The 17,095-nt window shown below is 48.4% G+C and overlaps 2 protein-coding genes across 2 annotated transcripts in view; one reads left to right on the forward strand and one right to left on the reverse strand.

The window, feature by feature from the left end:
- TRPC4AP (transient receptor potential cation channel subfamily C member 4 associated protein) overlaps window positions 1-12,860 on the forward strand; it is a 36,632-nt gene extending 23,772 nt beyond the window's left edge. Inside the window, exons 10-19 of the mRNA XM_065645984.1 lie at window positions 275-406; window positions 1,104-1,162; window positions 3,884-3,985; window positions 5,800-5,883; window positions 6,227-6,317; window positions 6,900-7,040; window positions 8,586-8,694; window positions 8,857-8,969; window positions 9,202-9,408; window positions 10,827-12,860. Coding sequence (XP_065502056.1) covers window positions 275-406; window positions 1,104-1,162; window positions 3,884-3,985; window positions 5,800-5,883; window positions 6,227-6,317; window positions 6,900-7,040; window positions 8,586-8,694; window positions 8,857-8,969; window positions 9,202-9,408; window positions 10,827-10,964 — 1,176 coding nt within the window. The 3' untranslated portion in view covers window positions 10,965-12,860. The remainder of the gene's footprint in view (window positions 1-274; window positions 407-1,103; window positions 1,163-3,883; window positions 3,986-5,799; window positions 5,884-6,226; window positions 6,318-6,899; window positions 7,041-8,585; window positions 8,695-8,856; window positions 8,970-9,201; window positions 9,409-10,826) is intronic.
- A 982-nt stretch (window positions 12,861-13,842) lies between these two features.
- Window positions 13,843-17,095, reverse strand: part of MYH7B (myosin heavy chain 7B) — a 29,197-nt gene continuing 25,944 nt past the window's right edge. The window contains exons 34-43 of the mRNA XM_065645692.1: window positions 16,745-16,869; window positions 16,334-16,449; window positions 16,014-16,206; window positions 15,728-15,931; window positions 15,498-15,623; window positions 15,194-15,364; window positions 14,865-14,969; window positions 14,404-14,499; window positions 14,146-14,283; window positions 13,843-13,962 (exon numbers count right to left, since the gene is read on the reverse strand). Coding sequence (XP_065501764.1) covers window positions 13,954-13,962; window positions 14,146-14,283; window positions 14,404-14,499; window positions 14,865-14,969; window positions 15,194-15,364; window positions 15,498-15,623; window positions 15,728-15,931; window positions 16,014-16,206; window positions 16,334-16,449; window positions 16,745-16,869 — 1,283 coding nt within the window. The 3' untranslated portion in view covers window positions 13,843-13,953. The remainder of the gene's footprint in view (window positions 13,963-14,145; window positions 14,284-14,403; window positions 14,500-14,864; window positions 14,970-15,193; window positions 15,365-15,497; window positions 15,624-15,727; window positions 15,932-16,013; window positions 16,207-16,333; window positions 16,450-16,744; window positions 16,870-17,095) is intronic.

The following is a 17,095-nucleotide window of genomic DNA, read 5'->3' on the forward strand; positions in this document are numbered from 1 at the left end:
GTCCAAAGCTGCTTCCAGGGGCACAGTGGTTAATTGAAGCACTGTCTAGCAGCTTTCTCCCAAAATGTCTCTTTTCTATCCATGTCTACCAAATGGAAAGTACTCTAATGATACACCATGGTTACTGTGCATGTTAACACAAACACGTGCTGTTTGATAAAAGAATTCACTCCCTGTTGTCAGAGATTGACACAATTGTGCCCATCTTTTACCAGGCTACATTATATCTGTATTTAAGGCTGCAGTGGATGAGTATGTATTTTTTTTTTTCCAGGTTCATAAAATGATAGCGGAGTTCAAACTGATCCCTGGCCTCAATAACTTGTTTGACAAACTGATCTGGAGAAAACATTCGGCGTCAGCCCTTGTTCTGCATGGACACAATCAAAATTGTGATTGCAGCCCAGTGAGTAACCTTTTCAATTCTGTATTGAATTTTTATCTTATTGTATAATTCTGAGGAGCTGTATTGAGTAACTGGGTGCTTGTATAATAAATGAATTCAGGTGTCGTAGCATTCATTTTTTTGCAAATTATTGTTTTTGTGTTTGGCTCATGCTAGCAATTTAGCAGATGGCAATTTTAGCCTCTCTCCTAGTTCAGAAACTGGGACAGGAGTACATTCTGTGGTCCCTGAAGGCCAGAGGCAGAAGATGACCAAAACTTCAGGAAATTATAGCTAGTGGGTCTAATAACAAGGAGAGGCACAGAACCAAAAATGGATTGCAGTCAGTTTTTTTGAGGGGTTGCGGTTCTTGGCGGGGTTTGTGGTGGTTTTGGTTTTTGTGTGGTTTTTTTGGTTGGTTTTGTTTTGTTTTTTCGAACCTAGATGTTCTAAATTCAATACAGTGATGAGCTTTTTTGCCTTTGCAATGAGAAGAAATTATTAACTGCTAATGCGTAGGCTTGGAGGCAGCCTCCACTTCTAGTTTGGGAAGTCTGCAAAGTCCAGCCTTCTCCATTCCTGCAAGTCACTTGCTGTGCTGTCCAAATGGGTTTGATTTGGAGAGGTTTTCAATTCCGCTGTGTCACGTCAACCTGGTAACAAAAGATACCCAAAAATACTAAAGCAAATTTTTTTGACCTTTCTTCTCTCTTTTTAGGACATTACTTTAAAGATACAGTTCTTGAGGCTTCTTCAGAGCTTTAGTGATCACCACGAGTGAGTATGAAAAGCTGTGGTAGCTTGTCTTGTGGCTTGGTGGTTTTGTTTGCCTGGTTGCGCTTAGAGCGTCTGCCCTAAGCACAATGCAGACTCCATGTGAACACAACCTCGTACGGTCCTTAAACTCGATTCAGGTGTTCGCATGCCTTCCAGCTCCTGCTGGGAAAAGGCTGAGGATGGGCATGGCTTAGTATCTTGGTTATTAAAATTAGCCCATTTTGCTTCATGTTGAAACAAACAGCAACATTTATGTGATGAGTTAACACTCTCTGGCTGAAGAAATAAAAAGGCAGCGTTCATGATGCTGTTTATCTGTCTTTTCTGTGAGAGTTGGCAGCGTGCGCTCACAAGAGCGTGTGAGGACATGTTCAAGTTTAATTTGGAGAGTAACAAGCATGAAACAAAGGCTGGTGGAAGATCAGAGTGGAAGACAGCCTGCCTCTGAAAGTTAATCAATACTCTTTTGCCTTCGCAAAAAGGCTGGGAAGATATGATTGCGTTCTAAATACCAGCAACGGAGAAGACCTGATTAAACTGGAGGGGAAAATGTTAGAGGAACAATAATCTGTCAGCTAGCCATCAGGGAGCTAGGCTGGAATTAGGAAGAAAGCTTAATTTGCCTTCAAAAGTCATTCTTATGAAGGTCGAGTCTGCTGGAGTAGTTGAAGGATGATGCAGTTTGCTTTTTGGTGGTGGTTTGTTTGATTTTTTGTTTGGGGGTTTTTTTGTGTTTTGTTGGGTTTTTTTGTTTGGGGTTTGTTTTGTTGTTATTTGTTTGGGGGATTTTTTAATTCCTTACTGCTGGGACAGAGGTGCTTGTTGCTCTGTTCTGACTTGCAGAGTCTTGTCGTGCATTCTATCAGAGTCCTGTTGCTCTGGTTCAGTCCTGTAAGGAATGGCACACCACCTTACGAACGTCTGCATCTGAGGCATATTGCACGTATTGCCAGGGTGATATTTTTGTGTAGATTTTATCTAGTACTGAGAGAGACACACACTGAAGTATCAGCCTTTTGGATTGGGGAGTATTGGCTTTAATAAGAGCAGGGAGCTGCTGGACATACTGTAAACATAAGGGGAAGGCTGACCTGTTGTAAATCCTCCATGCAAGACATTGTTTGCCCAGGAATCACTCCACATTTTCCAATAAAATCTCTTTAGACAATGTTCCTACTTAAGTGGCTACTACAAAGATCTCAGGCTTGTTTAAACAGAAAACAGATTTCTGCTGGAGCATTTGAGCAAGTGGAATGTGTGTAATCTCCTTTGGGCTTTTAAACAAATAATTACATTAACTTTCTATGAAATCACAGATAAGCCGAGTTAACTGAGGACAAGATGAGGACAACTACTTGTGTACTAATGTAAACTTCAGTAAAACTGTGTAAATCAAACTTGTAGAACTGTTTTTTGCATGGAGAGAGAGGCTGCGTGTTCATTAGAGAAACCTGCTGTTGATCCAGGTCAAAAGCAGCTTCACGTGACAGCCTCACTGGGCACTGATCCGGCAGACAGTGGTTGAAGCAATAAGGCATCCCCATTGCATTGATAATAATTTAACTTCTGTGTAGTCAATATTTTTTGATGAATAGCTTCTCTTTGTACACCCCAACACTCACCACTGCATCCTGTGCTCTCTTAGGTTTCCTTAAAATAGAATAATAGAATCATTTTGGTTGAAAAAGACCCTCAAGATCATCAAGTCCAACCATAACCCACCCCTGGCACTGCCCCATGTCCCTGAGAACCTCATCTCCATCTGTCCAACCCCTCCAGGGATGGTGACTCCAGCACTGCCCTGGGCAGCCTGTTCCAATGCCCGACAGCCCTTTGGAGAAGAAATTGTTCCCCAGATCCAACCTCAACCTCCCCTGGCACAACTTGAGGCCGTTTCCTCGTTTCCTCTCGTCCTATCACCTGTTACTTGACAGAAGAGACCAACACCCTCCATGCTCCACTCTCCTTTCAGATAGTTGTAGATAAATACAGCTTTACTGTCTGATTCTGAGCACTTTGAGGCAGGCACTCTGAGGGCGCTCACTGGCAGTGACAGGGGATCTGCCAAAGGGAGCCTCTGGGTTACATTTCTACTTCATCAGACTTGTTCTACATTTAATTTACTTTACAGATAATTCATTTTTGTTAGGAAAAGTTCAGTATTTGATAAAGCATTTCGTGCAAATTCCTTGGGTTTATATCCATTCCTGTTTTGTTTTCTACATTTCATGAAGTTTTTAAAAATTTCCAGAGTAAACAGTTTGCTCAGGGTAATAAAATACCAGGATGATTGAGTACTTTTTTTTTTTTGTAATTCCTGCTTTCTAACTGAGATTTATTCCTGATAAAGAGCATGGTCACTGTAAGGCAGAGAAAAACTGTGGGAAGCTGTAAAAAAGTTTGCTATTTGTCTGCTGAAATGCAGCAAAATGTTGCTGAGATTTAAAAAAAAAAAAAAAGTGCTATCTGGAAGCAAACATTTGCAAAACAAACCATAACGTCCTGAGCAGATCAGCAAAGAACCAGCATCTCAAAGCCAGTTGGTGTTGAAACTTTCATTTGGTGAAATTTTGGAGGAGGTTTATGACAGAGCAGGTACCTGACCCTGCTTGGAGTGGAGTGTGAACAGCACTCGTGGGCGAGCGGCTTTGCTCTTCACGTTTGTCTGCCTCTTGATTTCATCGTATTTTTCTCCCCTACTCCCCAACTGTCTTGCTTTAGGAACAAGTATCTCCTTTTAAACAGCCAAGAGCTTAACGAGCTGAGCGCGATCTCCCATAAAGCCAACATCCCTGAAGTTGATGCAGTTGTCAACACAGACAGGTGAGTAGGGGTGGGGATTTAGCTCGGCAGCTCCTGGCGTTTCACAAGCACTTACACTGGAGGTTTGTCGTCACCTGTTCTGTTTGAAGTCCTTCTGTCCACCGCACTTGCTTTAATTTCAGTGATGTGTTTCAGCAGGGAGCGTCTAGGTTTGTATGATATTCGTTGTCATTAGCAAATCTTAAAGTGCTTGTGCTCAGAGTAAGAGGCCTTAAGAACGAAAGTCACCTAAAATGGGAGGTTTATGTTCATGGCCCAGGCTTCCTTATGATCTGCTGGGTCTGGCTGTTAGTCTGGCTGTTCTCACTACAGACCTGGAAAGTAAACTGGGATCCCTCTAATGTGTGAGCTGCTGCTACTAATAAATCTCAGTTTTGAGATTCAGAAATAGTCTGTGCAAACATAATGTCCGTTTCCAGTCTGTATAAACAGATCTAAGTGTGTCTTCTCAGTCTTTATTTCAAGAGCAGCTAATAACTAGAATAAGCTAAATCAGATTAACATGTTAAACCACTTACAGAATCACTAGTGTTATGTTTGAATATCTGTTAGACTGCCTATTTGGATTTAATAAGCTCTTCAATACACGATTCTGATGTACAAACCTCACAAGGTAAAACATTGTAGAATTGTTTGTCAGAATACTCCCAGAGTATCACCAGGAACCTGGTCTGCACAGAGCAGATTTACCTCACTTCAAAAGGGAGTTCTCTAAGAGGATTTCTAGATTATAATTATCATCATAATACTGTGCTTAACTGGGAAGAAATGGTGTCTGTATTACTGGGATCCTTTCTTTCTAAGCATGGGTACCTTTCTGCTTCTGTTTGAAAAGAAGTAGGTATTTAGGGGAAAAAATTCACCGTTAGTATGCTGAAAGGAAGCAGATCAAGCATGTAAACAGCTTTTTCCAACCTGCAAAATTTCTCATCTCTCTTGAGTGTTAGTAAGAACAGACTATCATAGAACCTTTTCAGTTGGAAGAGACCCTCAGGATCATCGAGTCCAACAATAATCCTGCAAGAAAACCATTTCCCACGTGGGTTTTGTCAGCCGACTGCCCAGCAAAGGTGCTGATACAGCACGGAACCATTAACCTGGGTCCATCCGCTGCGTTGGGGCGATTTTTGAGTAGAAGTGAGCCACTCGAAGCATCATGTTCTACCTCTGCAGAATGGTTTGTACAGCCAGACAGGCAGCAGTGCTCAGCGTCTGGTCTAAACTTCGTGGGTTTTTTCACCCTTAGAATTTTGTTTCCATGTTGCTTTTCTTGGTACGTGAGATCAAGGCATTGCTTCTGCACGAGCTTACTGTAGGTAGATGCTCTACTGAAGATGCTATTTAATACAAATAGTATTGCAGTACTACAGCCTCTATACTTATGCATACAGAAGAAGACTATGCTATGTAACATCTAGGTTTTCATACTCTGCTTCCTAAACAGAACTTAGAGCTTCCTTTACATTTGTTGAGCAAAGAAGGTGTTTTACTTTCTTTTTTTCTAATGTCTTAATTCCTACAAGCTGTGAATTGGTATTCTGAAATCATTAACATTTTGGGAGAAAATGATTAATTTTTCTTTAGGATTTATTTGGAAGTCGTGTTGCAGGTATTGTAGGCTTTTACCCAAGACAGTGAGGAGAACTCTTCCACTGGTAGAACTAGTAATGAAAGTTAATGAATATTTGTACTGTGTATCTAATACTGGGGTTGTGATTATTAAAAGCTCTGGAGAAGAGACTGGATTCAGTGTTCTACAAGGTCTGTGCTTGCCAGCCCTTCCACTCATGCTGTAATTTCTTCACATGCTCTAGGAGTCTTGTCTGTGATGGGAAAAGAGGTTTGCTGACCAGACTGCTTCAGGTCATGAAGAAAGAACCAGCTGAATCCTCCTTCAGGTGGGTTCACTTTGTGCTTTAACATGCTGGTTTGAGTTGACTGGGAAGCCAGTTTGTTTTCATACAGCCCACAACAGTTGAAAATGCTTGAAAATCAGAAGCTGTGAAATCATAAGCTATGAAAAGATCTGATTTTGTTTGCACTTGGCCCAGGTGAGGGATGATGCCAAAGCTGGCGCTGGACCTTGTACCCACCATGGTCTGTGATTTTCTGCAGGATTAACAGGTCTGAATCCAGCTTCAGACTGGAGTGAAACTGTTTAGGAAATTTGATTTCTGTTGTAGTTGTGGTAAAATACTCCACTTGCTCCAAAATTAAAACTTCATTTCTTCTATTTCCCAGGTTTTGGCAAGCAAGGGCAGTTGAAAGTTTTCTGCGAGGCACCACCTCCTATGCAGACCAGATGTTCCTGCTAAAGAGAGGACTCCTGGAGGTAATGAAGTATATGTCATGCTTCCTCTGTAACATATCTCCATAGCAATCAAGAAGGATTTATCTGTCGTTCAAACGAGGATAAAAATGTAGGGTTAAGTATTCACTGGGAATAGAGCAATTTTTGAAAAGTATCTGTGAATTCTGCTTGTGGCACCCAGGTGTGGGATGGCCAGTTGTGTAGCCTGCATCCCTGGGAGGCTCATTTGGCAGAATCATAGAATGTCCTGAGTTGGAAGGGACCCACCAGGATCATGGAGTCCAGCTCCTGTCCCTGCACAGGACAATCCCACAGGTCACACCGTGTGTCTGAGGACGTTGTCCAGTCTCTTCTTGAACGCTGTCAGGTTGGGGCCGTGACATCTCCCTGGGGAGCCTGTTCCAGTGTCCAGCACCTCTGGGTGAAGAACCTTTTCCTCATGTCCAACTGACCCTCCCCTGGCACATCTTCCTGCCATCCCCTGGGTTCTGTTGTTGGTCACTAAAGAGAAGAGCTCAGCCCTATACTATACTCAGTCTATACTGTACTGCTGCCCTGCCTGGGGCTAAACTGTGGCAATAACATGCTTTCTTTCCGTGCCAGCATATTCTCTACTGCATTGTTGACAGTGAGTGCAAATCACGAGATGTGCTTCAGAGTTACTTTGACCTTCTGGGAGAACTGATGAAATTCAATATTGATGCATTCAAGAGGTTCAACAAGTACATCAACACAGATGAGAAGGTAAATATTTGTAAAAGCTGTCCCCAGTGGGTCAAATTACATGCTCTTAGAACCAAAGGTAGCACTAAGAAACTCAGGTTCACTTGCTGATTTTGGTGTGACCGTTGAGCTTGGTGCAGGAGTGAGCTGCCGAAGTCTCTTCCCGAGCGCATGTGCTTCTGCATACGCTTGTGTTTCCAGATGTGTTCCCAGCTGTTTGCGTCAGCAAATGCTGAGCTGTGCAGAAAACATTGCCCTGTGACATGATGAGGCAGGTCTGAGGTCATGGCTCAGAATGGCAGAACATTTCCTGTGAAGTCGCTGGGTTTTGGGTTAAGCTGATAGTTGTGGACATTGAGCCAGGCTCCAAAAAATCTTTTACTGGAGCTCAGGAGGGGGCAGTTCTTCACAGAGATGACTTAAATTATTCATTAATATTTGATACAGCAAAAAGACCTATCTTTGATGTTATTTGAACTTACAGACATTTTAAGAAGTCATGGCTGATGTAGTTACCTATAAAACTTAGTTGCATATGTAGATTGAGAACGGGCAGCTCTCTATGTGAAGTGGTTTCATGCTCTTGTGCACTTTGTGCATATAACATCAGCTGTTGGGTAGGTTTTGAATGCCGTTACATTCTTGCTTATGTTACTGTAATTTTTCCCTGGTTGCTGTTAGGTCTGCCAGACCTTGGAGAACAGAAGCAGAGATCTATTTATAAGACAGATATATTTAATTTCAGGTTGTTTTCTGGAAAATAAACTCGCATTCTAGAGGATCTGTCTTTATACTTTGTGTGCTTCCTATTTATTGATCTATAACTTTTTAAAATTCTCATTCTGTATGAATCCCTTGCTGTATTCCTCCTGAGCACTGTCTGCTGTTCAAAGTAAGTGTAGCTGGAGGGACTACAGAGGCCAGCGGCCACATTGTCTCATCTCCCTCTTTCAAAACAGACAGTGTATGAAATCTTGGTCTTATTGAAGGGGCACAGCTTCAAAATAGATTTTAGTGGTGCCAGGACCTTGGCACCGCTTTGGTTTTTAAAGTACTTGCTATAGGGACCTTTGGTCAGCCTGTAGTGTCAGTGTTGGCATGGACTGGCTGCAGCAGACCCAGGAGTGTGGATCACCTCTTATTCTCATTAGAGGTAACAAAAAGGTAAAGATCCTGAGTATTTTGGCAGTATTCTGAAGGGAAGGGGAAATTGTCCGTGTCTATGGTTCTTTATGTTGCTGAAGCGCATGGTTTAGGTGCTTGTGCTCAGAATTCAAGGCAATTCCTCCAATAACCTTCAGGAAGTGAACTCTTTCAGCGTTGAAAATCTGGAGAACACTCACTGTTGCCCTACTTGCCAAACGCTGCGCGTAGCAATTCCTGCTTGGGCTCGCTGACCTGTTCCCCTTGTGCCAACAGAGTCATTGGTTTAGTACATCTCTTGGCCATGCAGATTCTGAAAAGGGTGTGAAGTGCTGTTCTGCCAGACCTCATGTATGAGTGTTCATGCAGGATGAACTTTTTCGCTTGTTTTTGAATGCAACGCTAAGAAGTATTTCTCTTTAGTTTCAGATATTTTTAAATCAGATCAACAGTTCATTGGTTGACTCAAACATGCTTGTTCGCTGCATTACGCTGTCCCTGGACCGATTTGAGAATCAGTCTGATGCTAAAGGTAAAGAACAAGAAATGGTGGGTGTGTGTGTTTGGTAATAATAATGCTTATTTTAAGTCTGAGCCTTGAAAATTTTGAAAATGCCACCTTGCTGCCAGATTACTTGGACCAATGTGTCTGAACTTTAAGCACCTGATGATTGTCTTTTTCCTTTTGCTGCAGTCGCGGAAGTCCTGTCAGAGTGCCGCCTGTTATCGTATATGTCCCAGATGTCTATGAGGATGTCCTTTCTTTTCCGTCTCATTAATATTATTCACGTACAGACACTTACACAGGTAAAGAGCTGACAGTAACTTTGCAGATAACTTGCTGGTGCTGCATAGCGATGGGCTGGGAGCAGGGAGGAACCCGGCTTCTCTTGAGGAGACCCATGTCCCTTCTTTCGTAATATATTTAAGAGCACCTCTGCGTACTTATCGTGAGCATGTTTTGTAAGGGCATGTGCACAATTGGTGTCTCAGCTTTTATTTTCCTTCGTTTGACCTACTGTGTCACTTTTACTTTTAGGAAAATGTCAGTTGTTTGAACACAAGTTTAGTTATCCTAATGCTGGCTCGAAGGAAAGAAAAGCTACCTTTTTATCTGCGCACTTTGCAACAGATGGAATATACAGAAAAATACCCAGGCTTCATCCTGAACAACTTCCACAGTCTCCTGCGATTCTGGCAACAGCATTACCTCAACAAGGATAAAGACAGCACCTGCTTAGAAAATGTACGTGAACCTCTTCCCATGGCAAGAATCACTCGCAGCAGTATATCTGTTTACTAGTCATGTAGTGAAAGTGGGGAGCGAGACGTTGTGAAGGGAAGAAGGGAGCAAGTTCTTCCCCCAGTGTAACTTTCTGTGGTGTTTCTCACACCATCTTATGCAGTCAGGTCCCTTCCCCGAGCAGTCAGGCTACCACAGGCTGGGTGCTGGGTTTCCGTGCAGACAGGACTCACAAGAAGTGAGACGTGGCAATGCTGAGTGGGTCTGAGCGGCAGGGCTGGGGAGATGGGCAGCACGGGGATGCTGAGGGAGGACAGAATCCAGCTCCCAGATGAGCTGTAGCATCTTAACCGGCCTTTCCCTGTGCACACATGCTGCTGTACTTGTTGTGTCTTGGGCCGCTGGTGGGGTGGAAATAGTTGTCCAGTGTGTAAAGGCTTTGGGTAATACTGGTAGTACTGGAGTACTGTGTCCAGTTCTGGGCTCCCCACTTTAGAAGGACAAGGAATTACTGGAGGGAGTTCAGCAGAGAACTACAAAGATCATGAGGGATCTAGATCATCTTTCTTATGAGGAAAGACTGAGAGAGCTGGGGCTGTTCAGCCTGGAGAAGAGAAGCTGAGAGGGGACCTTACTTATGTTTATAAATATCTCCAGAGTGGGTGTCAAGAGGATGGACCAGACTCTGTTCAGTGGTGCCCAGTGACAGGGTGAGGGGCAATGGGCACAGACTGGAACACAGGAGGTTCCATCTGAACATGAGGAGAAACTTCTTTGCTGTGAGGTGCCAGAGCCTGGACCAGGCTGCCCAGAGCAGGTGTGGAGTCTCCTTCTCTGGAGACATTCAAACCCGCCTGGACCGACCTGTGTGATCTGCTCTGGTGACCCTGCGTGAGTAGGGGTTGGACTGGGGGATCTACAGGGGTTGGACTGGGGGATCAACCCCAGCCAGTCTGTGATTCTGTAATACACGTGGTGTAGGGCTGCCGGAGGGGCCTCTTGGCCTTAAGGGGATGATGCAGGAGGGATGGGAGCAGGGAGAGTGTGTTGTTTCTGTGACAGCAAAGGAAAAGTTTGCGCTCGTGTGTGTGTACGGCTCAGTGCGGCTCTGCCTGCCCACACAGGCTTGCTGGGCGCTGTCACTTTGTGCTGCTCTAGCAGGGCTGGGGTTGTGACGGGTGCTGGGAGGCCCTGCCTGTGTCTGGTTGTAGAAGGTGTCCTTGGTTCAGAGTCCACCTCGTCCGCTCCTCGCCCAGGGAGGGTGGGCTGCATGGTGAATCGGGTGCTGAACTGTGGCTGGGGAAGTGAGCTGAATAGGAGGTGATTTTCCGTTCTCTCTGCTCAATGCTTCGGGATGTGTCTTCTGCTGCATGTTGGTGCCTGTGGACCACGTTAACCAGCCTCTTCATCTCTTCCCACAGAGCTCATGTATTAGTTTTACCTACTGGAAAGAGACTGTATCTATACTGCTCAGTCCCGACCGGACGTCCCCCTGTGCCATAGTTAGCTACATTGACGAGGCGTATATGGACATTGACAGAGACTTTTCTGAGGAGTAATTCTTCACTCTGGCTTCTGATGGACAGCGCTTGGAGGGTACCTCGCAGCCCGTGGATTTTCAGGGATACGCTGTGTAGTGTGTGTGTGCGTGTGCGGCTTGGAACCGTGGAGCATTGTCAAAACCCCAGCCCCCACCCGGTCCTCATCTCCGATCTCTGATGGATGAGACTTTGAAAGCTCTCTGGGCAACACATTCAGGGATGTATCTTCCAGTTCTTCTGGGATAAAAATATTCACCTGCAAAAACCAGCCTCTTCATTATTATTTTTTCCTCTGTCCCAGTCCAATGTGGCTGGTCAGAGATTTTTTTTTTTTTTTTTGTTGACAGATGAGGACACTCTGTATGTGCCAATTTAGTTGTGGCTGTCTCATGGCTACCAGAATTAGCAAGTCAAAAAGCACAGAAATTGCCCTCCAAATGTGAGGTCCAGGGAGCCAGCCTGCCTGGGACCCCGACACACCAGCTGTGGGCAGAGCCACCCTGGGGACTCCCTTCACTCTTCCATCGGGGTTTGGAATCGGGGGGTTCGGGTTGGTTAGAGTGTGAGTGTGTGTGTGCGTGTGTGTGCTTTTAATTCCTGAGAGCCCCAGCTCCAGTCACCTCTTTACCATCTACTTTTGGATCGTTTGGTACTAAATCTTCGTGCGTTAGGAGAGAACCTCTGCTCCTCCTGTCTCTCCTGCAGGTCCTTCCCACCTGAAGGCGTTTTACAACGCTGCGGAGAACAGAGACATTTCAGCAGTGGTGGAATTGCAACAGGGGTTGGCTTTTTCACGGAGCACTAGCATTAAAATGTACTAATTTTTTAAACCTGCGGCTTGTCCCTTCTTGGGTAACTAGTTTGGTTTTAAAATCCTTTTCAGGACCATTGCTCTTGCTGCTAACCTGCTTTGCCTGGAAGTCTTATGTCAGTCTCTGCTTTCAGTCCTTAATATCAACACACACGTTAATCTTGAAGTGCAATATTTACTGGAGATGTCAGGTTTTTCCTTGGCCTGTTTTAATCAGAATGTGTTAAATGCTGGGAATAAACACTCCTGGTTAAAAGTAACTTTGCAGGATGTGTTGGGAAAGGAGAATCAGGTTTTAGCAGTCCTGATTGCCAAAACCTGCACATGTCCTGTCTGCTCTGTTAATTCTGTTGCTCTAAGACAGTCAGATTCCCAGGAATGAAATAGTCTGAAGGCCTGAGCCACTGCATTTGAGTGAAAAAACACACATCTTGTAGCTCCAGCTAAAAGAACACAGTTCTCTTTGAGACATGCATCTGAATTTTTTTAAAAATTTCTTAACTTATTTCATGAGATGACTTGACTTCAGCTCTGTCCAGACTCTGGAGAGGGCTTGGTGACGAGGATGTCCCAGAGCTGTAGAGTTTTGTCTCTCATCTTTGCCAGCAGAACAAAACCCGTCTGAGGATCCCTGTGCCAGGGCCTGGATGAGGCTTCCAGCTACGGGTGCAGGTCGTGCTCTCGGAATGTCACCCTTCTCCTCTCGCTTCTCTCACACTCGGGTGTCCTGCTCTGGACTTGCAGTCTGTACTCGCTTGTGCTTGTGAGGTGGTCGGAGCTGCTGAGCTTGTGCAGAAACCTGGAGCCTTGCAGGAGCTCCTGGGGATGCTTGTTCCCTCCTTGGGGGGCTGAATCCCCTGGGCAGACTCTGCCCTGCTCCAGGAATATCACCCAGGTCACACTCCTTGTGTCAGGGAGCTCCTCACCACAGCAGCTGCAACTCTGTGTTCTTCATCAGGTCACCCCCCTGCCCCTTCCCTCCCCTGAGCTGATTTCTTTCTCATCTGTACTTTTTTGTTCTTGGGTATTTGTGGTTTTGGTGTATCTTTGCTTCTTCTCAACTGTAATAGATGTACACTTAAAATAAATGCTTCAAATTAAAAGGCTTTTAAGTTAAGGGATGCCTTTTCCATAGTCTAGTTAATTGGTGCATCCAATGATTGCTGCTATAAACCTGCAGAGTCTCATTTCCATCTCTGTATTTATGTAATGTACAGTTAGGGGCCAAACCTCCCTCCTCGGCCGTGGGCCCAGCTGCTCTCACACCAACCTGCCTTCTGCCTCCTGGCTCCCACCTTCCCTGCGGGGCAGCGCAGTGACTTTTGAGTCCTCGCTGAGGTGGGTGGCACAGGGATGAAACCCACGGCAGCTCCTCCAAGGAGGGAGCACGCTGGGCTCCTGGGGAAAGGCTTTGGCTGCAGCGGGCAGGGGGTCACATAGCAGATGCCTCAAGAATCTTGAGAGGGACCAGACAGCTCTGTCCTTCATCCTTGTTTTGTCTTATTTCTGGAGAGCATGGGGAGGACGTGTCCTGCGTAGTGCGGGCTTCAGGGGAAGGTGCAGGGGGCTGGGTGCTGGGACAGGGGAGGGGAGGTGGGACCCCTGTCACTAACAGATACTTCTGGAAGTCTGCGCTGTCCCCATGGATTGCTGAGGTTTGTGCTGCCCAGGTTAATGCCAATTTACTAACTGCAAATAAACATATTAAATGGAAACTATTAAAGAAGTCTATTTTAAAGAAATTAGTGGAGATGTCTTTCTTTGCAGTCCCTTTTCCAAAGCTGTAGCAACTCTCCCTCTGCCCTCCGGTACCACAGTTGTGGTTTGTGATGTTTTCCGCAGGAGCAGCAGCCTTGGGGAGCTCTGATCCATCCCTGCCCTGCCTCAGCTCAGAGGAGAATGAAGCATTTTGGGGGAAGGCATGAGGAAAGAGCCCTTTGCCCAAATCCTGCCTAAAGCCTGGAGCAAGCTGGGGCACTGGAGCAGGGAGAGGGGAGGCTGTGAGTGATGTCCCCAAGGCCCCCAGCTTGCCCCCCCCGCCGCCCCCAGGCCCTGGGTACCCCTTGACAGACACAACAGAGCAAGTCCTGGCAGATCTACATTTATTCACACAGTGCAGAGCTGGCAGTGACTGTTGCAGCCATGTGCCACCACACTACGGCTGGGGACAGGGCAGGGCTGGCAGCCGGGCTCCTGCTACTCATGCTGGCAAAAAAACCAAAGTGGCTTCAGTGAGATCATGGTCCTGGAGGCCAAGAGCTCTGCCACCCCTCACTTCCCAGCAGCAGTGGCAGGAGGGAACAACAGCACTGGGCAGGATGCAGCCAGGGGCTCCAGGGGTGACAGGAGCTCCTGACTGCTGTCTCCTCCCTGCGGCGGTGGCCTTACCTTGGAGACGATGACCTCCCTGGAGCGGGCGCGCAGCTTGTTGACCTGCGTCTCAGCGATGTCGGCACGTTCCTCGGCGTCGTCCAGCTCGTGCTGCACCTTGCGGTACTTCACCAGGTTGGAGTTGGCCTGCTGCTCCTGGGGAGCCATGGACAGGGTGAGGGGACAGCTAGGACGTCCTCACATCCACCTCGCAGCCACCCGTGGCAGCCCCGGAGTCCCCTGCCCCAGGAGAGCACAGTGGGGACGGGCACTTACCGCCTCCTCGAACTGCCGCTTGTAGCTCTTGACCTTGCTCTGCAGCTTGTCAATCAGGTCCTGCATCCGTGTCAGGTTCTTCCTGTCCTCCTCAGCCTGCAAATGCCCCGGCCCTGTTAGCAGGACCCCAGCAAACCCTTCCCAACTCCAGCTGCACCAATCCCTTTATCCCAGAGTCCCACGGGTGCCAGGGCCCTTCATGCAGAGAGTGCTGACCCAGCCACATGTCCCCTGGTCCCTCAGTCCCTTGCTGAGGAGGTGCCAGCAAGGGGGCAGGACACAGACAGAGTGGTGGGGGATGTTGGGACAGAAAGAAGCTTGTCCTGCTCCTATCAGTCCCAGCATAGAGCCCAGAAGAAGCCAGGGGGCTTGAGTGGGGTGTTGGGTAACACAAGGATCTGAGCATACAGAGATTTGGGTCAAGTCCTGCAGGGTTGGACCTGTGCCCAGCACCACTGTACCTGGTAGCTCAGCTCCTTGATCCTCCGCTCATACTTGCGAATGCCCTTCTGGGCTTCCGCCGTCTTCTTCTGCTCCATATCCAGCTCTCCCTCCAGCTCCCGTACCTGTGGAGGCAGAGCGGCTCAGAGCAGCAGGCTCAGAGCAGCCACAGCCAGGGCTAAACCACCCCAAGCAAAGGCTGGGAGCTGGCCCAGGTGTGCAAGTCCTTGGGGACTGTCCCTCACTGCCCAGGGTCCCACTGTGGCCCAGCCTGGCTCCAGAGGGCTGGGGCAGTGCCAGAAGCCCACTGCTGGGGGGCACAACCAGGGGTCTGCCCCTGCCTTCTCACCCTGGCCTCCAGCTTCTGGATCTGCTTCTTGCCCCCCTTGAGCGCAATCTGTTCGGCTTCATCCAGGCGCATCTGCAGGTCCTTGATGGTCTGCTCCATGTTCTTCTTCATCCGTTCCAGGTGTGCACTCGTGTCCTGCTCCTTCTTCAGCTCCTCGGCCATCATGGCAGCCTGCAAGGCCAAGAGCAGAGAGGCATCACCGCAAGGCCAGGCAGCCCTGCCAGAAGATCCAAGACCCTACCCTCTTCTCCCATCCACCAGCCCCTTGCCAAACCATACAGCACCATCCCCACCACGCTCTTACATCCGTGATAGCCTTCTTCGCCTTCTCCTCAGCATTGCGGCACTCCTGCACTGCGTCCTCCACCTCACTGCTTAGCTGTGAGATGTCGGTCTCCAGTTTCTTCTTTTGGTTGATCAGGCCCGTGTTCTGCAGACACAGGGCAGTGTCAAAGGGACTGGCCGTTCACTGTGGCCAGACAGGCTCCTGGCACTGCAGTGCCAGCAGAGACCTGGGATCTGCTGGTCCCTCACCTGGGAGTGGAGCAGGTTGACCCTCTCGGTGGCCTCCAGCAGCTCCTGCTCCGCCAGCTTCCTGCTCCTCTCCGCCTGCTCCAGCGCTGCCCGCAGCTCCTCCACCTCCGCCATCAGCAGGTTGTTGCGGCGCTCCAGGGCGGCTGCCTGCTCCTTCAGGTCATCATTGTGGCGTTGCGTGTCGTCCAACTCTATTTGCAGGTCCTGCCGGGCAGCACGGGGTCAGCAGGGACAGGAGGGAGCTGGGGCTGGCAGCAGGGACAGTCCCACCCCGTGGCTGCCCAACCTTGATCTGAGCCTGGAGCTGGCGGCCTAGTTTCTGGAACTCAGCGGCCTGGCGGTTGGCGTGGCTGAGCTGGATCTCCATCTCATTCAGGTCTCCCTCCATCTTCTTCCTCAGCCGGACGGCCTCATTCTTGGCCCGGGCCTCTGCATCCAGCGTTGCTTGCATGGAGTCCATGGCGCGCTGGTGGTTGCGCCTGTGGGAGGGACGATGCATCAGCGCCATCCACCCAGGGACAGCCAGTCCAGAGCAGTGTTGTCAGACCCAAGGTGCCAGCTCTGTCCCCACAGCGGTGGCCAAGCCTGTCCCTTCCCAGCACACACCTCAGGTTCTCAAACTCCTCGTCCTTCTCCGCCAGCTTCCTGTCCACGTCAGCCTTGATCTGGTTCAGCTCCAGCTGGATGCGCAGCGTCTTGCTCTCCTCGTGCTCCAGCGCTCCCTAGAGAAAGCAGCAGCCATGGGAAGGTGGACCTGGGAGGGGGGAAATCTCCCCAGACACCCACCCCAGCCTGGCCTTGCCCCTAGCCTGGCGCTAGGGGCAGGTGGAGCCACCCCAGAGCCCGGCTGGGGCTTCACACCCGCCCCAAGCATGGCCCAGGGGTTGCAGCCTGGCTCAGGACTGTCACCCTGCCAGCACAGGGAGCGTCACTGCTCCTGACCAGTGCTGCTGGTGGGATAGGGGCTCTTGAGGGCAGCAGGCATGTGCGAGCACCAGTGGGGAAACACAGACTCACCTCAGCCTCCTCCAGAGCTGCCTGGATATCACTCTTCTCACTCTCCAGGGCTTTCTTCAGCTTCTCCAGCTCATGGATAGTTTTTCCACTCATACTGATCTGGTCGGTCAGATCAGCAATTTCCTCTGGCAGGGACAGAAGGGCATTTGGTCAGGACAGCCTTTGCCTAGCCAGCTCCGTGCAGATGACTTCCTCATCCCTTTACCCAAGCTTGGCCCATGTCCCCACAGCCCCTTGGAAAGCAGCCGAGGTTGTGCTTGCGTAACAGGCACCACCCTCATTGCTTGGGGCCTGGTGGGTTCCCCTGTGCCCTGGATGAAGGAGGCGGTATGGGAGAGGTGTAAGGACCCG

The sequence above is a fragment of the Caloenas nicobarica genome, chromosome 15 (assembly GCF_036013445.1).
Source record: "Caloenas nicobarica isolate bCalNic1 chromosome 15, bCalNic1.hap1, whole genome shotgun sequence".
In the NCBI taxonomy this organism is placed as follows: Eukaryota; Metazoa; Chordata; class Aves; order Columbiformes; family Columbidae; genus Caloenas; species Caloenas nicobarica.